Genomic DNA, 26015 nt, shown 5'->3' on the forward strand with positions numbered 1-26015 from the left:
ACCCACCAGGCCAGTAACTTTGTACCTTGACACAGTCAAAAGCCAAAATACAGCTTTCCATCCGATAACTTGGTTCTTCTCAGAGCTACAGCAGGTTGCATTGCCACTAAATTGACAAGTAGAAGGGAAAGAGAATGAACACACCAAATATTTGTATTTTACAGATTATACTGATACACAAAGGCCTCTTGAGACTTCTCTGCAAGCACAAAATCCATTGGGAAAGGCATATGCAGAAGCCTAAGTAATTTCAGACACTGAAGAGTGTCATATCACACAGTGTCATATCACACAGTAATTCTTCACATGGATGAATTCCCCAAAAGAAAGCCAATGGGAAATTGCAATTTGAATCATAAGAAGGTGAAAGACCATGAGGTTCAAAACATTGTTCAAGCTCTGCTGGTGTGTTTCCATACACAAAGTACAATGTGTATTTAGCTGAACTTAGCTCTTTAGTACAGATATACACGGAGCATCATTAACATCGGAGCATCCTTAGCTGCTACTGCATCCTCCATATCTTCCTAATTTGTTCTTAAATGCAATTCTGAACTGGTTGCATGTGCCTGACTGCTAAAATCAGAGGGTAAAATCCTGGGTTTTTTCTTTTTCTCACTGCATGTGCACTATATACTATGGTTTGCTCCTGGACACAGAAGTGCTGGTTGCGTGGACACAATCTGACAGGGAGAACAAAGCGTCCTGAAAACTCTTCATGAGAGCTCCTAACTCTTTACCAGGCATCCACCTCTCCCAGATCTGCTTGGTAGCACCCAACAGGAGCCAGCCCAAAGCTTTCCAAGACCATCATTTCTCAGCATGCATGAGACAGAGCAATAGTGACTGGGCAAAGTTAACAGGGAAAATTCATTTATATCTAGGCCTCCCCAGGGTCAGCATCTGTCTCCAGTCTGGTCAGGGAGATGTCCTGGTGGAGAGAAACAGCCACTGGCAAAGTGTGAATCATCTGGCCCTGGAGTAGACATCAAAAATATGTGTGATGCTTGTACTCTGAAATTGCTCACTTCTCTCTTGTGACCAAAAAGGCAAAGTGGAGAAAACAGATTAAAGGAAGAAATCTTCACTTTTGGTGTCTAAGTGATGTGGGTGTGCTCTTAGCTGTCTCCTCAGGAACACAAGATCTCTTCCAGAGGTTTAATACCTAATGCCAGAAGTGCCAGATGTTCAAAGGGACGCATCTCTAACATAGCCCTTGATATTTAACCCCTAAGGAAGAAAAATAGTTAAAAACAGATATATGGTTGTTTTTTTGCATTATGTACGTTTTTACAGCTGCAGAAACGGGAGCCCAAGGAACACTGCCCTCACTGAGATTATAAAGTCTGAGTTTGGACTGAATCCCACTCCGTGAGTTTATCTGTTTCCTAGATATCCATAGATATGACTAAGGAGACACTAATCCTGCCTGGCAGCTGGATGCCAAGCAGGATCCCATCTGGCATCCATATATCCTGTTCTTACCACAGATCTTGCTTCCCTTTAGACCTTCCACGCTCTGACAGCTCTGCCGAGGTCAGAATCACTGTCCTGCAGTGCCACAGAGCACAGGAGGAGAAGCACAATATTAATAATACAAGCACACCTTGCTCTTGAAGCCTTGCCCACATGAGAGAGATCTCAGAACTAAAGGGAGAGTGTGGTATCATGGAATCACATAATCTCACGGGGAAAAATCTTAATTTATTGAACTTTCTCAGTTTTTGATCTGTGGGAGCCTTTGCATAAAATACAAGTAAGACTAAAGCTCTTCAGGAGCCTTAAAGAATCTATTGTTATACAAAGAATGAACTTATTTTCCTTAATAATCTTCCATGGACACTTCACAAACAATCTCTGGGCTCTGAAGCCTCCACAAGCTACAGGTTGAAAACTTCTGACATGGGCAATTGTTCCTGAAACACTACTGAAACCCAAGTTTAAATGCCAAGGCAAACAAGCCAATTAAATTAATGGGGTTTGCATTGCTTTTGTTGCTACTGTTTGCTAAAGTCACCCTGGACATAGACTTTTTTGCTATAAATCGGAAATTTCTAGTTTCTGTCAGGGCTGGGCTGGAAAAAATAATGTAAAGTTGGATATTTGTATGGTTCACAGGCCAGATTTAGTAGAGATTTAGTAACAGTGTCAGACAAAAGCACTGAAACCTCCCAAACTGACACCATCAGTGTATTTTAACCTATTTGAATGATGATTTCCTGCAGTTTTTTGACTGAGTGTCCCATCCATTTGACAGGAAAAGCTTCCCTTGCAAAATTATAATTGAAAACAGACAAGCAAAATATTGGAATTCTTTTCCTTTTGCGTTTGGCTGAGTGAAAATTGTTCGACCCCCAAATCTCATTTATGCACTTTCAAGAACTGGAAATCTTTCTCTTAATTTTTATTGTTTCTTTTTTATTTCTTTCCTTTTTTTTTTTTTTTTTCCCCTCAGGATGCTTGGCTGCTGCTTCCAGGTAATTTTCCTGCTGTTCTTAATGGATCCATGCCTGTCTGTATTTGATTCTTTGCATTGGTTTTGCTGCCCAAATTTGGATTAGAGCTGAAAGAAATGCATCTTAATAACAGGATTATTTTTAGTCTTATCTTTCGGCTGCATGATCAAAGACAAACTGTAGACCTCATCTGAAATAAAGCTGTTTATATCTCAGGAAAAGAGAAGAAAACTGGAGGCAAGATTAATATGACAAGGAATCCAAGTGAGCCAGGAGTTATTTCAACTCCAAGTTCAGATAAAGGTTTCTCACTGCCAGAAAAGTTTTACAATAACTTTCCAGTGGGAAGAGAAGGTGAACAAAAGGTGCTGAATTTTGAAGGGAGAGGTGATCAGTTTAGGAGTGGGAGCAAAATAGTACCAAAATAATGGCAGTTACAGAGTTTCCTTCATATTGAGTGAATATGTTTTGGTCTTGATCCTTGTGGCTTTGCCTGTTTTTAGTTACTGGTTTCTTTTGTCCATGGGACTTTTGAAAAAAAACCTGAATTTTTGAGCTGACCAGAGGTTCCTTCATATCCAAGCACTCGATCTATTCTGCTATTCAGAAGCAGAATTTCATTCACCTTTGATACGAAAATATTATGAAAAGCCACAATTTTACATTACATGGGCGAGGCAAATGATGGCAACTAATCCTTCTATCACTGCTGAGGAGGATCAGAGTTTCATGGTCAGGTTTTCAGCAGGAGTCCAAGAAACTCTATCTTGTGTCCCATTCTGGTCCTCAAAATCCAAGAAAGACGTGGCCAGACTGGAGAGGGTCAAAAGGAGGACCATGAAGATCATTAAAGGGATGGACAATGTGGGCAGAGAAGAAAAACTGAACTAATTTCTGGAGAAAAGAAACCTCAGTGGGGACCTCCTCAAACTATTCCGGTACTGAGTGGTGAGAAAGACGATGAAGGTTCTTTTTTCACAAGGATCCACATGGAGAATGCAAGGGTGACAAGCTGCACCAGGAGAGGGATCATCTTGATATAAGAAAGAAATTTTTTTAGAGTGAGAACAGCCATTCCTGGGAACAACCTCCCCAGAGATGTGGTGTGGTCCCTATCAGTGGAAATCTTCAAGATGTGACTGGACAGGATGTTGGATAAACTCATCTGGTCTCCCTTTCTCATGGAAGGTTGGACCAGATGGGCCATTTGAGGTCACCTCCAGCCTTGGCTGTGGATTCTATGAACTGCTCTGCATTCCCTTCTGCAAGGTATCTCACACTTGCTGTGATGATGGAGAGAGTCCAGGGAGAGTCATCTTTGCAAAGGTAATCTCAAATTATCAGTTCATGCCCACTTCTGGTTGTTGTTTAGCTTTGCAGCTGCAGGGCATTGTCTTTAGGCACAATGAGAGACAGATGCTGAGGAGGAGGAGCCAAACACCCAATAAAGTGTCTGGATTTAACTTCCAAACTACATTTTCCACTGGACTCACCTACCTTCATCCCATCTACCACCACTCCATTTTAACACCTGGTTTTCAAATGCAGATGCTTAAATGATACAGAGGAACTTGGGTATTTTTCCTCTAGGATAGAAATCTTCCCAGAACTAAGCATTGCAGGTTCTTTCCCTGGGCTCTGAGTTCCAGAAATACTAAAAGTGAAGGTAAAAGGAGGTGACATCCCCATGCAGCAACAAAACAGCCTTGTCCTTTCCTATCTAGGTTGTAGTTTTCATTTTTGGGATGTGAATTGTCCTGCAGTACCAGCACTCCACACTGACAAGTCAATAATCAAACAGTGGTTAGATACAGTAAATAGTCACAAAACCTGCAGCACAAAAAGTTTTGTACATTTATAAAAGCAAAATAAGAAAATTTAGACAGGAAATACATCATGGACATGGTAGAAAAAATGGCTCAAGGAGCACTGCACACTTGGGTTTTGTTTTAATTGTGTACTGTTTTTAATAACACAGCCTTTCTAGCTCCAAAATATATTTCACAGTGAAAAATCAAACAAAGCACTGGTACACTCAGTTGATATTTACACACACATAGAAGCAAACTGCCTGTTGGATCCTTCCTTCCCGAAACAAATGGGAAAACAGCCACTGTGGGGTGGCCATGCCTGGCCAGAACCTGCAGCTTACATTCAACAGAGAGATTTGTGGAGAGCTCGTTTGTGCGATGGCATCAGAGTCTGGATTCCATAACTGTGAACACCTCGAGTGTGACCTTTCCAGGGACACTGGGAAAGTTCCAGTGACTCAGGAAAAGCCCCATCTGCCAGTGCATCAGCACTTTTCTTCAGAGAAATAATATCATTATAGAAGGGTTGGTTTGGGGTTTTTCTTGTATTATATATTTTATAGTTAATATGTTGAGAGATCCCATTTCTTCTGGTAAATCAGTGAACAGATTCAATTTTTCTACTGAACAAGAAACACAATGTCTGCAACAGCAGAAATTTCCCCTCCACTGCTCTCCAAACTCCTGAGCATTGGCTCGAGGAAGTAGCAAATTTTCACAACTTTCCATCCTTGGACTCTCTAGCTGGGACCACCAGAAGTTAATGGTAATAGCAATGTGCTGTGGCCAAATCCCAATTCCAGGTGAAGTGGGTTTATTCTAACAACAATAACAGTGGTTTTCTGTACTGGATTTAATTTAGCTGAGGACCTGGTCTCCAGTGTGCAGGGTTGGAGGGTGGTTTTGGTGATGTGGACATTTGCCCACAAGGCACTGGACTGAGATCCACCAACTCAAATTGCAGAGCACTGTAGGATGGCCAGGAAAACAACAGAACCCAGAAGTAAGCTCAGAAGTATTTCAACAACAGCAATAAAAATAAATTAAAAGAAAAGATCCAAACACCTTCTAGTTCTGGACTGAAACAAGAAAAAGGTCTCCAGCTAGAGGCAGTTATTTGATATCTTTTTCTCAACAATTCTATTTTATTGATGATTGAAAACTGGCTAGTAGCCATTCATGCAAAAAATAGCTTTGGATTTTTTTAAAATAATACATTTACAGTGTTGTCAATATATAATCCTTGTGAAATTCCATCCTACAGAAAATTGTCCAAATATGCATTTACCTGATAAATCTGCCTTTCCTTAACTCTTTCTGGACAGCAAAGTACCTGGTTCCCTGGGAAACTTTCTAAAACAGCTTTTAGAAGCATCTAAAGAGAGAGGAAGGGCTGATCTATCAGTTAAAAACACTTCAGTGACTTTTGCAGAGAGCTGGGAGGAGGGGAATAAAATCTGCTCTCAGAGCAGCAAATCAGTGCTGTAGGCTTGGGAAAAGAAAAGGTGTTTGGATCATAATAATCCCACTTATGAACCTGGAGTAAAATGGAAGTGGTTTCAACTGTTTTGCTGGTCCTCTGTGCCAGGGTAGATTTCACATGACAGGGCTGTCCCCATCTCTTAAGAGCATGATCCTGTACCAATATGACCTCAAACAACATTTCTGTCTGTTTTGAATTAAATTTACATACATTTAGATGGCTCCAGCCAAGATCAGATTATTTCCCATAAAGGACTATACAAGTGTTAAGTATTATTATAATTAATATGTCTTTCACAACTTTCTGAGACCTTATTTTTTTTCCTTTTAAAAATAAGTAAACTAGGATTATCTTTAAAAATCTTTGCTTAAAATGACATTAAAACTCTTTTTTCTCTTTTACTTAAACTAACAAAAACCAGTGAAATTAAAAGCTCACACTCAGCTGACACTAAAATTCCGAGTATTTCACTTCTTTTTTTGTTGTTTTTAGTTTATGATCATGTCAACTAACACCGAAGAACAAGCCTGAATTTTGAATTTCCTGGTTACTATTAGTTTCAGTTCAAAACTTCACATTTAAAATGCCATTTTTGTCTTTGTTTGTAATATATGCATACACATACACGCACATATATATATATTTGAGATATATATATATATATTTCTCAGTTCATAAATCCATAAATCCAAGATGAAGGGAGCACTAGGACGGCCCTCGAAGCCTTTTTTGCGCTGTATAAAGACTCTTAAGAATTGACATCATCGACATCGAGTTGAAGTAGATTTGTAGCAGTCGTGGCTTTAACTACAAGGCAAAGGTTGAAAGAACATTCCAGTTCCTCTCCAAGAAAAACAGTAAGACCATTGGTGGTGAAACAAACCGAATATCCCGAGAGAGAGAGAACTGCCAGGTGTGAGAAGTCATCCAAAGTCCTTATCCTTTCCTTCTGTGCCATCTTAGTGTTCAGTTTAGTCATTTTTTTCACACCAAATGCAGGTGATTTTTTACCTTCCAGAGTGATCCTGCCAGGTCCTCCTCGTGCCTCTTTGCTCTGGCAGAGAAGAGTCAGCACATGGAAGTCAACCAGATTGCAAAGGCACGGCACTCTGTGACAGCACTGCCCCAAGCCACCAATGCCACTTCTGGCCACTGATGCAGAGGGTTCAAGGTCATCTGGACAGAAAGGCCACCCTGGAACTGACTCTTGCTCTTAAAGTGGGAGGGAAGGGACAATTATTTGTGTTATTCAAAGAGTCCAAATGATCAATCTATCAATTGATGCCAAAAATAGAGCTATATCTCAACTGCATGGCCCTTTTAGAAAATTCACAGCTTAGCTAGGACAGAAAGCATTCCTGGAAGTGTCCCTGGGTACGGAAAAGCACAGCGGATCCCACTGCTCTCGCCTGAAGTTCCTGCACTGATGTGCAGATTCACATTGTCACAGCTGTTCCTTTAAATCCATCGGGAATGTCTGACTAAATCCAGCCATGAACTTAATTTTCTGGAGATCCTCCTGAATCAGCTGGATTGATCAACCCAAGCATGTTAGCTCCATCCTAAGACTCCAAAGAGAAACACTGCAGAAATTCACGTGCCAAAAGACAGGGACAGGCTAAGACATGTTGGACTAGGGGAACAAAAATAGGCAAATCCAACCCAAAATGGAAACCAAGTGGAAAAATGACAATGGTCATGTCCATTCACAGACTAGGATCAGTTTGGCAACCAAGGATCACAACTGCACAGCAATCACTTGTTACTTTGGACGGACAACGGATTACTCGCAGATGCCCTGCAATGGCAATAGCTGAGTGGGTGGTTTGGCCTCTTGTTTGTCTTTTGAACATTCTCCATTAATGGTCTTGAGTACAGCTGGGTATTTACAGTGACTGTTAAAAAGAGATATTTACACATTTCCTTTGCTTTTTCAGAGGAGAGGAGAGGAGAGGAGAGGAGAGGAGAGGAGAGGAGAGGAGAGGAGAGGAGAGGAGAGGAGAGGAGAGGAGAGGAGAGGAGAGGAGAGGAGAGGAGAGGAGAGGAGAGGAGAGGAGAGGAGAGGAGAGGAGAGGAGAGGAGAGGAGAGGAGAGGAGAGGAGAGGAGGAAAAAGAGAGGAGAGGAGAGGAGAAGAGAGGAGAGGAGAGGAGAGGAGAGGAGAGGAGAGGAGAGGAGAGGAGAGGAGAGGAGAGGAGAGGAGAGGAGAGGAGAGGAGAGGAGAGGAGAGGAGAGGAGAGGAAAGGAAAGGAAAGGAAAGGAAAGGAAAAAGGGAAGGAGAGACCTGCACCACCACCAAAACTATTATTTCATTTTTTTCTTTTTCGAGGGATGGTTTTTGGTTTGCTTGTTGGTTGCTATGTTCTCCTCAGCTGCTCATGTCGCCAGGTTCTCCGCATTTATGCTGGACATCCGAATCTGAGAGCTGCTCTTGCTCAGAATGGAGAGTTGTGTCCCCCCGTTCACTCCGCTGCTCGCTAGAGAAGGATGGCGATGTTTGAAATCCACAGCAAAATACCGGTTGACTTTCCAGCTCCTCCATTTTCTCTTTATTTCTGATTGCACCTTTAGGGAGAAACTTCAAAAGGTCATTTTTTATGTACTTAGCCGCTCGAGGACATGCTGACAAATTATCAAGATTAGAAAAAACCCCACAATTCCACAGAACTATTTTTAAGGTTGTTATTAAACTCCGATTTTCAGCAAAATCTGAAGTTACTTCTCCATGGCTGGAACAGGTCTGGGCATGCAGTGGGAACTACAGCCCAGCCCATGTTCTGTGTCTGACTTCAGATAATTTGGGATCAGCCCAGAGGTGCATGGAAGACCTGATCAACACTACCTGGAGGAAAAAATAGCCTGTTTTCATCAAAGGCCACTACCAGAGACATAATAAGGAGCCAAAGAAATGAGCAATCAAAAAGTACTGGAAAATACTGAAACACCCTGTCCACACAGGCAGCTGCTCTCACCTGCCATTAATGGATGGATGTTTACTGAAAACTTTGCCTCCTGCTTTCAGATTCTCTCCAAGCAGACCAGCTCTGGGATTAATGTTCATCTGTGACACCCTTTTTTTCTTGAAAGTTTTTTTTTTTCTTAATGGGCACCCCCAGTAAATCACTAAGAGTAAAACAATCCATGCTCAGAAATTCAATTAGACAATAAGTAAATAAGTCCACAGCTTTTCTTCTTTTCACTCATCACCAGTTTCCTGGCAACACTGCTAGGGTGTGCACATATGTATAAATATATAAAATAGCAAAGATTTAATATGAGAAAGATCACAGTAGTTCAGACCAACATTTACTTGGTCTATTACTCATTCCTGTATCATATTTCTGAATGAAATAGAGGACGAACAAGGAACTATGCAGAGATGTTTTCCCAATATATTTTTCCAGTCTCCAGTGAGCTTCTGTGTCAAAGATATTTTTCTTGTCTGTAACAGTAGTTTCTAGATTTTCCTGGATTAATATTGTCAAAATGGATCAGCGTAAGTTGAAATGCTAAACAAGGGCTTCAACCGTATGGACAAAAACTATAGGGAGGAAAAATCCAACTGGAAAACTTACATTCTCCTTCTAGGACCTCCAAATTCCTATTTTGGTTAAAGTATAGATATTTACAAATTAGATAGAGCATGGAGTTATATTATCTCTGTAAAATGGGAATAGTGCTTGCATCTGGGACAGTGTGATATTCCAAACCCTTTCTTGCTGTAGGAAATTTAGTGGAGGCCCAAGACATTCTTTCATCACCATTCTCTGATATCTTGAGAGGGAAAATGGCTTTAATTAACCTGGTTTTGTTGGTTTGGCTAAGAACCACCCCCCACTCTCTCCAAGGGCTTTCAGGAGATCTTGACTATGCCCATGAGCAAAGATGACCCGTGAGTTTGTTTGATGAGCTTAGAGATTGCTATGGTTTATCTGAGAAGGAATCACTTGGATTGAGGAGTTTGAGACCTTTTGTACCAGAGATCAGCAATGCCAGGCTATACCTGCACTCAGCCCCCTTGAAAAGAAGAAAAGAAGGTGATTTTAGGAAAAGACTCCAACTGTTGGGGTGCACAAGAGATGTGTAGCAGTGGAGGAGAGAATGGATGAACTCTAGATATTCCTCTTAAGGCAACCTTGAGCAGGGAACCCTCTTCCATCAGTTCAGAAAACCACTACCTCAGATATTCAGCCAGATAAACAAAGGCAGGGAAATGCAGATTGACACAAGTGAATCGGAAAAAAACCCCACAAATGTGGGAAACTGATGCCAGCAGCAGCAGCAGTTGCCATGTGTTGAGAGGTGTGAGGCTTGCAAGGCACCCAGGTGGTGTGTGGGGGATGGTTCTGGGTATCTGACACCCTTGGGCTGTTTGTGTGTAGGGATGAAGGTGGCAGGGCTCAGGAGAGAAGCTGGCACCAGTTGGGCGGTGCCAGAAAAAGAGGCCCAGGACCCATGAAAACTTGGACTTCAGTGAAGGGTTTGGCAGTTTCCCCCAGCCCTTCTCCTAGGAAAGCTGGCAAGATAAGGAGTGAGTGGGTGATCTGCATGGTGGGAAAGAGACCACACTGAGAGGGTGGTGAACAATGGTTTTTACTCAGGCTGGCACCTTATCACTAGTCGGGTCCTCCAGGTATTGATATTGGACCCCACACTGTTCTACACAGAGCATGGAATGGTTTGGGTAGGAAGAGACCCTAAAGACCGTCCAGTCCCAACCCCCTCCCACAGGGACACCTTCCACTATCCCAGGATCTCCAAGCCCTGCCCAACCTGGCCTTGGACACTTCCAGGGATCCAGGGGCAGCCACAGCTTCTCTGGGCACCCTGCGCCAGGGCCTCACCATCTTCATCACAATCCCAGTGAAGGGATTGAAAGCACCCTCACCAATTTGGCTGATGGCACCAAACTGGATGGTGAAATGGACATGTCAGACCTCTTGGAGAGAGCTGAACTGGCTGGGAGAGTGGGCTGGCAAGAACAGGGCAAAGTTCAACAAAACCACTGCAAAATTCTGCACCTGGGATGACATTTCAAAAGAGACCAGTCCATATCCTACCCCTATTAGGGAGCCTTAATCTGAGCCATCATCTCTGGAAAGGCCAATGTTTTGGTTTAAAAAAGACATTACAAATCCTCTTTTATTTATTTTTTTTTCTGAGAATTGTGAGATTCAGCCTAAGGTATCAGGGATTAAGGTAGATGGTGAGTTAGAATGGACAGTTAGAACAGCAGTTACTCCCACAAGAAAATGGGATGTGGATGATAGGTGAGGGACGCTAAATATTAAAAGTCTTACCTCCCCATTCAAGAAGCAGTAGAGAACAGCAACAACAAAACCCTAGGGAAATGGGAGAGAAAACAAAAACGTAATTCAAATCCTGAAGGAGTGCCACAAAATAGCTGGATTTAAAAAAAAGGAAAACAACCAAGCAAACAAATAAAACCAAAATCCTGGTATACAAAACATACACATAAATGAGCAGAGACACACTCTGAGAGCTGTGCATGCAAAGCAGTTATGAAGAATAGAGATTCGGTTCTAAGGAAGGCAGAATTCAGTGCATAATCACCTGGAAGGATCCCAGTCCCAACTCAAACACCAGTCTCTCCCGCTTACTGACATTCTCAGGAGAAAAGGCAAACACCGTGTAGTGAATTCCAAACAAGGGGATCAGCAGCAGGGTGGAGCGAGCCAGTCTCCTGTCACAACAGAGGGAGAGAACTTTAATGCAACCTTGCAATTAGCAACCTGCGCTTTAATTAAAGAAGAAAACACAGAAAATATTTTGCTGACTGACTTTGGGGAAATACATACACTGCATAATTATACAAACAAATACGCAACATTCCTGTTTGCTCCCAAAGACTGATTGCACACACACTGCAGTTTGCTCCCCCTTCTTCACACTGCTACAGTAATGGCACATTAATAATGCTTAATGCTCTCTGCTGCTATTTTAATTTGCATTATTATAACCTGTAATTTCCTCCTACCGTGCCAAAAAATGAGGAGGGGAATCTTGCTAAAGGATTCAGACTGCTACCATGGTACAATTATAAACCTCTCACCCTCTTGCTTAATCCCAGTGGAGCATTTGAAATCACTTGGGATTTTTGTTGATTTGTGTGTGTGTGTGAATATGTTTCTGAACAGCAAAATAATTCCAAAACAACCACACAAATAAAGCTAAAAAAACAACAGCCATACAAATAAAAGCTAACCCCCCCTGCATGTTCTTGTTCTTATACTCACAATTATTCCTGAAGGTTTGATTTTGGTCTCATTTATACTACTGGAAACCTGAGTGCAATTCCACTGTTTAACTACTTTGCAGTTGCTTCAGAATAAAGAGGTTTCAGAGGGAAATCAAGCCCAGCAGATATAAACAAAAGGGCTGGAAATGAATGTGTTACATGTGAGCACTTAACTGGTGACATTCCCCCAAAGCAGGGGCCAGCCAAGACTCAGGCCTGTTTTGGTGTCATTTGCTGACTGAGCAGCAAAAGAAAGAGCAAAGAGAAAGCAGATGTTGATCTGAAAATGAGCAAGTGCTTTATTAAAAACAAAGCCACCTAAAGTAACCTCCAGGGCATTTTCAGAGGAGAAGGATATAATTGATTACATTCAGGTAAGGGAAGAAGGCAGATGGAGGACAAAAGAAGGAAAAAAGCCATAAAGATTTTTTGAAGAGCTGCATATTTGTTAAAACTCAAATGTCCCCTCTGCTTTTATCTATTTGGTACCTTGCAGACAGATTTGAATTTGCCAACACATGCTCGATGATAACCCAAAATGATGTGTTTGTTTTAGCAGCATTGAAGATTTAATTAACTCATCTCCAAGAATTCTGAGAGCACAGTTATCTCCAGTAGTGAACTGGGAATGGGACATCAGTGCAGTGCTGGTGTCTCTCAGTCAGACTTTGGGCCATAATGGGGATAAATTTATCACAACTCTTGCCTGGAGACTGCCCTAAATGTCTGATGGACACCAAACCTCAGGTCTTGGTGAAAGACCCCACAAACCAGAGAACACTGTTCTTGTGGGTTAAAAAATTACACATTGGCCAAAAGCATTTGAAAAGGGAGGAACAACCTTGGAACAGTGTGATGAAGAGCATAAAGAGTGCCCAGCTTTGATGATCTCTAAAAAAAGTAATCTATACAGGAGTGAGCCAGTGTAAAAGAGCTTTTGGAGTCCTTCCTAGTTCTTTTTCTCTATGGACATGCAATCAGGTTAATAAAAAGGAATAGAAACATTGAAGAGATTATAGAGTAATGTTATCTCTGTAAAAAATGTATGTAAAGAATATAAGTGTCTTAAACTAGTCATGGAATTTAAAAAAAAATCAAATTAAAGGTAATAAACTGGACCAAAAAGTATCATCTCTCTGTATCTTCTATCATTTATATTCAGAATTAAGGACAACAACAACAAAAGGATAAATGTTGTTTTGATCTGAAAGTCAGAATAGAATTGTGTATTAATATGTTCTGTCCTACTACACTCTTGGGAGATTAATTTAGGGAAAGATGCAGAATAAATCTTTTTTTACTTTCAGCTTTGTGACATTATTTATACGTGAGTAATCATGTAATTAGTTTGTAGAAACTTAAAATATAGTGCCATCATCAACTTAGTTGAGATGTTGTCTTCAATATGGTCATAAAAATGAGGCAGAAAATGCATTAAATAACACATTCTGAAGTTTATAGATTATTAAGATCTATAAAGAGGAAAAGAAGATTTTAATGATAAGAAAAAACTTGAGAGATATTAATGCCTGCATGGATGATGATGAAGAATTGCTTTTTTTCAAGAACACTGTGAAGAGAGAAGACTTAAAGAAGGTTTTGTGAGATGTCTAAGTTTATGTGCAGCGGGGAATGAAAATCTTAAATGACATAATGGAATTCTCAGGACTGTTACAGCCAAAGATATTCCTCCTCTTTTCTTCCCCCACTCTTTCAGACAGACAAGAAACTTGGGGGGTGAAGCTAAAAGTTCTGAGGACAATGATCATTCAAGTGGCTGTTTGAAAGATAGTGTTCTCCAAAAGGTCTAGTGAAAGCCTTGTTCAGATTTCCCCACCGAGAAGAAAGTCTTAGGGTTTTTTTTAAAAAAAAGCTATTTGAATATCAATTTTTGTTGAGGCTGACATTCTGTTTTCCAGCTCTTATTTTCCTTAAAAACACTTCAAACATAAGACTTTCTCCAGTAGCATGGCTATGAATGTGGATTTTCCATGAAGTGTTAGTACAAACAAACAGATAGCAGAGTCCTCTGTTTTCCCTCAGTCCTCTATTGAAAAATGAAATGAGAACTTTATGGTAAAAGAAACACAAAGTAGGAAGGTTGTCTAGTTTGACCAGTATTTGAAGGAATCATGCTTTTATTTTTCCATTGCACACTTATTAAGGAGACTGCTTAAGTCTCAACCGCTCACCCTTGTTGAGATAAAAAAATCAAAAAAGAAGCAAAAAGTCTCCAAACCACAGACTTTGAAGTAAGATTATATTGTTGTTTTGCCATTTAGTCCCACGTCTCAAAAATAAGAGAATTGCCCAGTTTAAAAGCTCTCTTAAGTGAAATACTTTGATCAAATATAAACTTCTGCAATGAAGACATCAAGGTCTCTAGTCCTGCAAAGCAACATTCACCTCACCAAGGTTTGGACATACATAGTGTAGATATTGATAATGAAATTATTTTAAAAATGTCTCTAAAGTCACTGCAGAGAAAATTAGACTTTTAAAACATAATTCTTGTGTGCTACAGATGTCTCTTTAACAAGAGGTGACTCCTGTTGTAAACCCTGTGGGTACTGAGTACATCTATTAATGTATACTTTGATTAACTTAATGCTTTGACATATCTGCAATGATGGCATCTATTTTTAGTTAAATTAAATCCACACTTACATTCCCTTTATTCTTTATGAAGAGCAAGAAGCACTGACACACAAGGACAAATCCTCTGCCCCTAAGGAAGTTCTTATCACATCCTAAATCTATTAATTGACCTCAAAAGGAACCAGGACTGAGTTTGTCATAGAAATTGCTGCCCTGTTGATTTGTGAAGTTTAGATTAGAGGAACCCAGTTTCTCTGGCCAAAGGTACATATTCATCATCTCCATGATAAATGTGTGCAAAAAATAATCGTAACAGGATTTCAAATAGAAGGATAAAGAGCAAACCATGAAGGCACAGGATGTCATTAGAATGAAATGCTCAACACAGCTCATGTTTAATAAACTGAAGAATCTATTTTATCACAAAATGCTCAACATATTAACACAACTTTCAGGAACCTCAGTAATTTCCCTGACAGATCTTTTCCAGTCTTTCCCAAAAATTTAATTAGGCCTGTAGGATCACTTCCAAAAGACCTGAGGAAACACCTGAACACAGTAAGTGATTCCAGGTTTTTAATTTTTCCATCTCCAGAGCAAGGACTTGAAAAAGAGAAAAGCTTACCAAGACTTTCATACTTTAACACACACAAAAAATAGGTTTAAATACCTCCTGTTGAGGCTGAACTCTTCTTGCCCTTGACTAGGCAGAGGATTTCAGCTTAGAGAGTTATCAGTCTCCCATCTTTCAGAAACGCTGCATTTAATATGAAATTTGGTTCTCTGCAAAGGCCCAACGTGACATCTGTGCTGCATCAGGATGTCCACTAAGCAGCAAACTTTATATTTCAAACTATTTCCTCCTAAACCTAACTCCTAGTTTTACCTAACTGTTCTTAGTCTTCAGCTGCTCTCTGTGTAGAATATGGAGCTGCTGTTTTCCTCTCCTCTATTTCTATCTGCTTTTGCAGAGTTCCAGTCTGTTGACTGAATATTTTTCAGCATCTTCATTGGTCTATTTCTTAAATACCTCAAAGAGATATGAAAGCATATAAAAAATTCACTTTAATGTTTTTTCTAACTAAAAAAACCCATAACTATATATGCAGTTAAATTATAAAATAATATTTTTTTCCTTAATGGTGTCAAAGATAACTACTAAATATTCTTTAGCAAAATCCTGGAGTGTTTGGTCTGTGTGTGAGGACATCTCTGAGTGTTGATTCACACTTAAAAAAAATTGCCGTGAAATTCAGGAGACTGACCATCAGAAAACATCTGAAATTGCACCTCATCTAAACAAAATGAGATGATGACCTTGAAGCTCTTTTCCATCCCTAATGACTCCAGGAATCTGTGAAAACCTGTGGGTTATTTGTGCCAGGAGCAAGGAGTCAGGTGGACTATGGGATGGTGATTAATTCACACAACTCTTGGCTGAATGGCATTTATTCATTCTTCTGGATGCCTCACTCTATATTTGGCAATGATATTTGACAATGTTGGACTGAAGGTGATGATCATGGACGTCTTTTCCAACCTCAGTGATTCTATGATTCTATAACTTCTGATAGACACAATTCATTTTGATACTACGTCAACTTTAGCCTTTCCTCACACCTGGGTGTTTATTAAGTTAACTTCACTCAGTGCAATGAACAGAAGATGTTTTATACCCACTGAGTGTCTGATTGACTCAATCTCACCCAGTTTTTCTAGGAAACTTTCAGGTGAAACATTTTCTCTCAGTATGAAGGTTCTCACCTTTTTGCTGTACAATAAAGAGCAGCTATTAATTCTGCACAGATACTACCCAAAACCATAAATAGCATCAGCCATAATTACAAAAAAAAAAACCAAAAAAACAAAAAAACAACCTTCAAATCCTCGATCGTGGCGCATCAGCAAAAGCACAGAACAAGAACAAAAAAATTCTACATGCAACAAGAACTAAATGAATGCTTTGCTCTCTGGTTACTTCCCCTCTGCTCTCATCCATTCATTTAACTGCAACATGCGTCATACACACACAGTAATGTCACAGGAGTGCGTACACTTACAGGGTAATGGTTGATAGTTCTGACATCTTGCAAGAGTGCTGGTTAGCCCTCTTAGGCTTACAGTAGCATTTCTGAACGCAGCTGCTAAATATGACAAGATTAGCATTTTTTTCAGCATATTGTGAACAGGCCAAGGTAGGTCACTTTCAACACATTTCATGAGACACGTCACAAAGATGGAAAGCGGACACGACAGAATGGAGTCACAGCATGAACCAGCTGCTTGACTGAAGCAGAAATTAAAGAATTAACTAAAATTAAAATGCATTGGCTGTTGCTGGCTGTTGTGATGTGCTGATTCACAGACAAACCAAAACTCGAACACCCTGAAGGCAGGCGGGCAGCGCTATGCATCCAAAATGCACACGACCTGTGCAGTCTGGCCTTGTACAGAGGGTAACAGAACAATATATTAAATGAAAGTTGACTGCATGCTCGTGGAGAACAATCAGAGAGTAACATAAACTTGTAGGATGGGGATCAATCTAAGGTGAATTGGATCAGGTATTCCTGATTTTTATTGTAATGTGGATCCCTTCTTTTTAGCAGAGTTCTAGTAAGGACACCAAAGCAGTTTTTCATCCATCATCCTTGGTGATGGGGAGGGAGCGCAGAATGGAATCTGCATGACTGGCTGGTAATTTTGGAGGTACCACTTATTTTTTGTCACATACACTGAGACAGTGTGGTCATCAAAGCAACAGGCTCATACACTGTGGAGCAGGACCTTGATCCCTGCATGTTGGATTCTAGGAACAGCTGCTACAGAGAACAAAATAGCTGCTTTACAACCAGCCAGGAGAGGCTGATTTAAATCAGCCACTAAGAAGGGTAATCTGAAACACGGAAAGGCATTTGGAGGGATCCTATAAGAGATTTTATATCTGTTACGAGGGGCTGAAAACCATGAGAATTGAAAATAATGATTTCTTGTCGACTTTCAAGGGGAGAAGTTTTGTTTTGTTTTCAACATGTGGTTATTTTGGTGGGATTCACCTCAGGAAAGGTTGGATGTTTACAGTATGGATGTCTAAGTAAAATGGACCCTGAGAATCACCAGAATAAATAGCTGAGAGAGAAATACACACTTACTGGCCAGGGTACATCTGACCTGTTTTAGATGTCCACTCTAGGATGGGATGAACACCCCACATCACTGATTGAACCTCCATTAAACTATAAAGGATAATATGTTGATTTTTAAATCAATTGCCTTCAAGGCAAATATTTAAGCTTGTTCAAACAAACCAAACTCTGTTTCTGTTACACAGTCTAAGATCTGTGTTTACAACTCATGGAATTTATAATCTGAGCAGTAAACCAGGATAAATTGAAAGCTTACTAAATTTCTCCCCACTTTTAACTCCTTTAAGTCAATCCCCATTACTGGAGTTATGTTTTGTTTCCTTTTGGATAATTAAAGCCTGATAACTGCGTTGTTTTTAAATATTACAGTATAAGACCTGGAAAAAACATAGTCTTGTGGCATGCACACATCCAGAAAATAGAAATAGTAACTTGTTTCAACTCGTAAAATGAATTTCATTTCTCGGATGTTGCTGAGGAAGTAAATATGAAAGTGACTGCTCCTTTTACACTACAATTTCTGTGCTAAATTTTTCAACCACCTGTTTTTCACAGAGCTGAGTTGGGCATTAATTGTCAGCTAAGACTGAACAGAAATGAGGAAGGAGGTTTTAGAGATAGTTCCATTTTACTTTGACTGAGGCTTTCAGAAGTGACTACGGATTTTGAGTGCCACTCATTTTTTTGATCACTTGATCTGAAACACATTTCTCAGACCAGTTTTTACCACAAGGGGGCTGCTCAGCCTGTGTTGAAAAGCAGCATTTACAAGGCATATTAAGGTACAGAACCTGAAAATGAAACATCTAAAAATCAATAATCACTTTTAAAAGTCTTAGCCATGGGTTGTTGTAGGGGGTTGTGGTCTTCAATGATATACTTAATGTTGCTATGGCAACCTAGAAATAAATTCCCATCCATGTTTCCTTTACTGCTTATGCCCTGTTTTATTTGACAGGAATTGATTTTTTTAATAGGTTTTCCTGGTGAATAGACCTAATGTGACAGCACTTGGTATTTACTAGAATTATTGAAAAAAAACAGACTTGATTTTGAAAATATTATCTAAGGATTAACTGCTGCTCCCCACCCACTGAGGGGATACTTACACACAGGTTTGGGATGGAAAATATTGCTAGCACTTTTTAGGAAAACCTTAATATTTTAAGTGCTGTTAGCACTTATTTTCTGCCATTTCTAATTTAGGTAGAGTCATCTCTCTGATATTGAATGGTGTAAAATGTCCCAAATCTTTAGAGTACAGAATTTAGAGATGTTTTCTTTCCTTTCTCCCTCCTCTTTTATTTTTTAAACTTTATTTATTTATTTATTATCAAAGTACAGACGTTGGTGGAAGGAAAGGGAGAAAAAGAGAAGAGACAGAGGAGGCAGGAACCAGAAAAAAAAAAATGGAGGAAAAAATAGACAAATATAAGAAAATGAATAGGAATGAGAGCATGGCTATGAAAACACTACACAAATCAGGGCAGGATCCTCAGACCTCTGTAGGCACACAGAGAACGGAATTGGTCACATCTAACTCTACGTGCCAGAGACAAATTTCGAACTGAACTATCACCTTGAGCTCACTCAATCATGGAAAGAGCAGGGACTTCCAGGCTGAGCTGCCCTGTGTGACAGAGGCATCTAAGCCATAGGGGATGCTCTGTCTGACGGAGGTGCCCTGGTCTCCCCGAGTGACCATAGACGACGACTGGACTGCTCAGATTGAGTACGAGACTTTAGACAGCTAAAGGCAAACAAGCTGAGTCTCACCGCAAGTGTCCTGGGCAGGGACTGCAGCTGCATCTGGGAGGAAGAGGGAGGGTGCTAGGGTGGAAGGGGAAAGAAAAGGTTAAACATTCCCGGGAAGAAATGAGCAATGGATGATGTGGCTGAAGGCCACACTGCATCAGACTGAACACCTGGACGTCTGGCGAGTCAATGCAAATGAGAGAGAACACAAGTCTGAGGCAAAAGGAGTTGCAACTCAATTCTAGATGTCTCAGAGGTGCTTAAGAGGAGTGAAACAAGCATGCTGATCCAGAGGAAGGAGGTTATGCTGCATTATCCAGGCCAAGTATATCCATAATGAAAATGGTCAGGGTTCTGAATTTAGGTCACTACCAGCACTCAGGGAATGATGGAGTTTGTGCCTTGTCTCTGAATGTGCTGAAGGGGAATCCTTTGGGAAACGCAATAAAGGTAGAACTTGATTCATGCAAATTAAAACTGCGCCTCGTGACGAATCTTTGTGCAACCTGCTCCATTCATTCTATGTAACCTCACCACGAGTAGGATTGGCAACTGTGTAGTAGCAGGAGAAGGAATGCAGAAACAAATCAATGAAGTAAAGCATTGAAAATACAGTAGAAAGTTAACCAAAGTGGAAGCAGAGAGATTGTATGGGAGAGAGAGGAGAAAATTGAAAAGTGGATTCGTATAGTATATTATTTATATCACACACCCACCTCCCCTCAGCTGATCCTGCTCTAGGCTGGGGGACTTTTCCTTGCTGCTCAGTAGCTGAGGATTCCCTGAAGCTGCACTCGTTTCCCTTCCAAAACACCGACCAGATTTACAAACCCCCTGCCTTTTAGGATCAGATGGAAACAGTTTGGACATCAGAACTCGTTCTGCGAGCAGCAATCAGACTCTACAATTCCATCACCCTGCAGTGGCTGCAGCTCTGACCCACTGTGTGCAGCCAGAGTCATTCACCCCTCATCCTGACACAGAATAAGCACAGGTGCTTCTCAGCAGAGTTTTTTAGTTGTACCTCCTCTATTTTTTGAGGTTAACAAAATAGCTGCGTGCCTTTTTCCTTGTCACCCCGTGCCACCTTGGCAGTCACTGGTGAGAAACAGGCCATTAAGTGAGATTTACCTGACCTATTTTAAACTTGTTGTTTAAAGAGAAATAAGCTGTACTAAAGGATTCTATTCTCTGGACTGGGTAGGTCTCTACTGACTGTGGAAGGAGCCCACAGCAGGATTGTTTTATTAAACCAGATAGATCCCATGCTGTTGGGCTAAACATAAAACCAATGTTGTAGTCTTCATGAGAAAAAAAAAGAAACTCTGTTTCTCTAGCCTTTAACTGAAAAAAACCCCCAAATTCTTAGTCTTGTTAGCTAGAGCTTCACTTTTCCCTGCTAATGCAACCAAAATAAGAGGCTGAATCTGAATTAGTGCTTGCAGGTTAATGCTGTGGTTAAAACCAAATATTTAACAAAGATGAATTTGAACTGGAAATTTTTGTCCAGTAAATGCGACCCTTGAGCAGATCTGAGGCTTGAAGTGAAACAGAATGGCCAAAGAGAGCCAAAAATCATGTCTGTAGTGCTCATTCTTGGCTTTTCTAACTTCTACAGAGCGGACATAAAAAGAAGGAGAACATCGCTTCTACACTTGGAGTTAAATAATGAAGAGATTAAGCTTAGTATTTGCTGGTGCTCTAGAGAATAAAGCTGGCAGCAGAGGGCAGAATTCTTCCAACAATAACAGCCTTTAAATGAACAGGAGCTTCAAGGTTCTGTGTCCTGATCCTTCCCCTGTATTAACTCTGGAGCTCCTGTTTTACCGAGCTGGGTTATTCTCTCTGACTTCAGAGCACAGATCCAAGTCGAGCACTGTGGAATCATTCTGATGGAGGTGCGGTAACATAACTGTGGTGCAGCAGGCAATAGAATGTTCAAATAGAAAAATGTACCATGACAAATGAGATTCTTAAATGGTCTTGAATACATCACTGTTTCAAATGAAGAATGTGCATCTCCAAATCCAGGCATAAATATCTGAGAATGGGATTTAGCTCATTGTGAAAGATAGCAAATGAGCAAAGCCCACAGGTGTTTATTGTCCCAGGCTGACACAAGAAGTGCATTTTTAAGTCTTACAGACAGGTTTTGGTTCCTGTCAGCTGGCAGAGCTCAGCTCAGTATAACAACACTGAGTTTATATAATTTGAGCTCTGAAGCTTCGGTTACACTGTTTTGACTCACCTGCCTTACATGTTATACAATATCCCTGAAGATTCAAGATACAACCCATCTCTACAACTCTCCTTAATGAAAAAAGAGAGCACTGCCTCTGTTAAAAAAGCCTGGGCTTGCAGATGTTTAATCAGCTGAACAATTCCTGTGTTTTCATTGGAAATACGAAGAGGAATTACAGTTTGGAAGTCTCTCAGTAATGATACAGGTGGGACTAAGACTGGGATATGAACTTTACACATGGCTTTGGATTGGTTCTGTCTTGAGGTAGTTTACATTTGTTTAAACCACCTTCACTGAGACTTAATTCAGTATTAAGCCACTGTAGCCTGGTGGCCTTTGAGGATGTTCTTTTACTCTCCAAGGCAGAGTTTGTTATTGGAAAACTGATTACTGTGATTCTGCACCACACAGTTCCTTTGACACACAGTGTTAGTCATGAGATCCTCACAAGAAATTTGTCTATCCAGATCAAAATGCCTTCTGCGCTGGGACAGTGCCATCTTTCTTGTCCCTTCCTTACCTCAGGCTGTGTAATTGCTTGGAGTACATCCTAAAATCTCTCCAGATGTAAAACTAACCCCACTGGATGTGGAACGTGCCAGCTGCTGAAGATAATAAATCAATGGCAAGGAGAAGCAGAGACACTGAGGGCAAAGTAAAACTTCTGTTGTCCTCAAATGATAGAGGCAAAAATGTGAATGGTGGGAAAAACTAACTGGAAGACCATGGATGCTGGTGGGCATCAAGCCTTGGTATAAATTGAAAGCACGTTCAGGATCAGAGATGCCAGAATGATTCCCCATTTCCTGCAGTCTCACATCAACTGCTGCATGACCAGTTGCTTCAGCTCCACCTTCAACTTTACATTAAGCAACTGATTCAAAGAATCAGAGGTGCAAACTGATTTGGGGACAAGTAAAAATTCAGATCTATCCCTTTCAGCCTAACAGCGCATTCAAACAGCAAACTCAGCTATGAGCAATGCATGAGGGAAAGGCCAAACAGCCAGAATGCTCTAATTTGGGTATTCCCTAGCTCACGCTAAATTTGAATCCTCTGAAAATTTTTCTGAATCTCCAAAGCCATTATCTTTCTCAGGATGTAAGGAAGCTACTCTGGTAAAAGATACTGCACCCAAATCCATGGGTAATTTGTAAAGATGAGTGGCCTTGGGCACTGGACGTTCCCTCTCCTGCTGATCTCCATGACAACTGAAGCTTATCAATACACATCAAAATTAGGTTATTCACTCTGACCAAGTGCAGTGACTTCAGAAGCACATTTGAGATCCCTTCTACATTTTCTTTCCAAAAGCTACCTTATTTTTGCTAATCAGGAAGCTCCAGTGTGTGGCAAAATTTGCAATGTTACAGCAAATTCAGTGAAGTGCAGCCACTCTCCCTTTACAATATGAAGCTTTATATCGTGCACATTGCTAAAGTATTTGTGACCTTTTAAACAGCAAGGCTGGAACAATTTTAGATATCTAAAGTGTTTCAGACAGCACATGTGTGGGCAAAATCCTATATTTACACAGGCACCCTACAGACACAAGCACTTACCTATAAATCCCTCTGGCTTGGGTGTTCTGAGTTCTGTTCCACACCAGTTATGGCAATCAAGCCATGATGGCTTTGGTACTGTCTTTGAAAGGTGTTTAGATCTGAAATTTGCAGAGATATGCCACTAACGTTTCAATGGGAACTCATAAAAAGCTATTAGCCTTTTTTTGGCCCCTCAAACTCTATGGAAACAGGGCTGTTAGGGCTAATCCAGCCCTTGTTAGAACTGTTGAGAGTGCATCAAGCTTTACTGTGTTTTCTTAAGAAAAAAAATGGAAAAATCATTTCTCTAAAGAGAATTGCATTGTTGGATAAAACCTGGCATTATTCTCTCCCTCACTAACCTGCACACCTCCTTGATCTTTCAAGAGAAGGAGCATCTTTTAGTGGCTTCTCTTCTGATGCAAAATTGCTCTTTTTCAGTTCATGGCTTGCTCTTGTGACAGATGGGGGAAAAAAGTCCATGCTTTGCTCTTTTAGGATGCAGATTGTGGACAAAGAACTGTTCTCTAAGGCTGCCACAGATCATGGAGCCAAGGAGAAATTTTAAGTCATCATCAGAGAATTCTTACATGTGAAACCTAGGCAGATTTCAAAATATCATGGGTTCATCAAGAACAAAAATCACCGTTGTGTCCTTTTCTCTGTCTGTATACCCATTTAAACCATAAAATTTCCCATAAAAATGCCTTACAGCCACAGAAATAGTGTTTAAAGACAAAGTCATCCTATTTTTCAATACTACTGCAAAAGGAAAAAGGACAGGAGTCAGCCTCCACCACACAGACACCACCTGTGCAGGCCAAGGCCTTGCACCCTAAAATCCACCTTCTAAATGTTTCCAAATAGCAGAAGCAGAACCCTTTTTAATGTTGCATTCGTCACAGGTGATGTTGTAACCACAAGAAATAAGTTTTGTGATCCATGATTTCAAAATCAGATCCCACCAAAGCTCTGGTCAGGTGCTTGTATATCATTGGAAATGGAATGGAATTTCCTTTATAAGTATTGATTTGCTCTTGTGGAATATCCCTCTGGCAAGTGGCCCATGGAATAACAAAAGCCCTTTCAAGGTAGAAATAGTTTTAGGTCTAATCTCACCATTTATGTAAGAATGTAAAGGATGCACTGGATGACAGGACAGCATTAAGGTTGGGAAAGTAGATTTGACAACCATAAATTCATCTTCCTGCCCTTGCCACAGGCACCTGAGGGATTTAGGTGCATTTTACCCTCAGTTGTTCAGTAGCAATAACAGCTCACAGGAACATTATAAACACACTAAATATTCTGTGCTGTTTGATTTTACAGCAATCGAAACCACAGATAATCAAAGCAGAACTGGGCTTTTGATTATTTTATCTGAAAATAAATAAATCCCTGTTAATTATACTCCTGCTAATTATAGTACACAGCCTACATAATCTTACATTCCTAATGAGTACGCTCAGTTTTTTTCCAATCCCTACCTGAAAAGATTGGCACAAATGAACACCCCCCTCCTCCCCAGCCAAAAATTCCAAAATAAAAAACAACCAAAATAATCAAATCAGCACCCAAAATAACAATTTGCCTTGGGCAGGGCACATGAAAAGTACAGTAGTGAATGAGCACATTTTTTTCTAGAGCTTTAAATAAATCCATCAAGAATTAGTGTCGATCAAAGCAGCAAGTATCTACTCCCCTGACATTCCTTAGAAATGAGCACTAGGTCCTTGCTGATCATGCACTGACATCAAATGACCATCATCTGTGTTTTCCAGTTTGTTTTCCTGTGGTAGAAAAGGATTAACCCAAGGACACGAGTTCCTTTCGTTGCTGGGTCGTTGGGCATCCCAGCACCCAACTGGCAGTACCTGGGGGTCAGAAATTGCAGTGTCTTCCTAGAGAACACACTGTCCATCCAACATCTGCCATTTGCTGGTCAAAAAATGAGCCTTTTGGCACCAAGGCACCCTGTCAGTAATCATCAATTCTGGCAGTCTGAGCACTTGCAGCAAGACAAAGCGGCAGCAGAATGAATCACTGCGTGTCCAGTGACTTTGGAGGTGAATTTTAGAGGAGTGTTGTTTACCAAAACATCTGGGTTACAACATTGCTTTTGCTGCCCTAACCCTCTAGGTTGCACCATAGGTAAAATCATACCTACCTATGATATATGCCATGATTCTCCTTTCTTTCCAGCAAGATGCTGATTGGAGGAATGACGTAGACCTGAATTAGCTAGATATATATGTGGGGTTTATTTTCTTTTCATTGAGTTTTCAACGTGTGATACAAAATTTATGAAGAATCTGTCAAAGCAAAAGCAGAAACAAGCTTCCCCCTCCCAAATTATACCAGTCATGATAAACTGGAAATCAGAATAAAATAAAAAGAGGATTTTTTTCAGTTATATGTGCTTGATCCTTGAAAATGAATGAAGAAGCAAAGACTTGATGGAAACGTGTGGGTCTTTTTAATCTTATGGATTATTCCAGCATGCATCTACATCATGCACCCACTAAATATTGTGGTGTTTTATGGTAGTGATGCTGATGATTTTCTCTCTAGAGTGAATATTTCAGCAATGCAGCAATGCTCGTGAAAATAACAGCGTGGATTTAGGCTTTGTGTAGGCATTTCTGTAGAACTATGGCTTTTTTGGGGGGGAGGTGATATACTCTCTCTACAACAATTTGACCAAAACCAGGATGCCCGAAAAC

At 40.5% G+C, this 26015-nt stretch overlaps 1 protein-coding gene across 9 annotated transcripts in view; it reads right to left on the minus strand.

Moving 5' to 3' along the window:
- Window positions 1-8060: 8060 nt before the first annotated feature.
- Window positions 8061-26015, minus strand: part of ADCYAP1R1 (ADCYAP receptor type I) — a 138000-nt gene continuing 120045 nt past the window's right edge. For 3 of the 9 annotated variants that reach the window (XM_032093475.1, XM_032093384.1, XM_032093554.1), the window contains 5 exons: window positions 19528-19581; window positions 16666-16749; window positions 11323-11452; window positions 11049-11090; window positions 8061-8326 (listed from right to left, as the gene is read on the minus strand). In XM_032093475.1, the coding sequence (XP_031949366.1) occupies window positions 8117-8326; window positions 11049-11090; window positions 11323-11452; window positions 16666-16749; window positions 19528-19581 (520 nt within the window). In that variant the 3' untranslated portion in view covers window positions 8061-8116. The remainder of the gene's footprint in view (window positions 8327-11048; window positions 11091-11322; window positions 11453-16665; window positions 16750-19527; window positions 19582-26015) is intronic. The other 6 variants (XM_032093632.1, XM_032093716.1, XM_032093874.1 and 3 more) reach the window with 6 other exon arrangements.

The sequence above is a fragment of the Corvus moneduloides genome, chromosome 1, assembly GCF_009650955.1.
Source record: "Corvus moneduloides isolate bCorMon1 chromosome 1, bCorMon1.pri, whole genome shotgun sequence".
In the NCBI taxonomy this organism is placed as follows: Eukaryota; Metazoa; Chordata; class Aves; order Passeriformes; family Corvidae; genus Corvus; species Corvus moneduloides.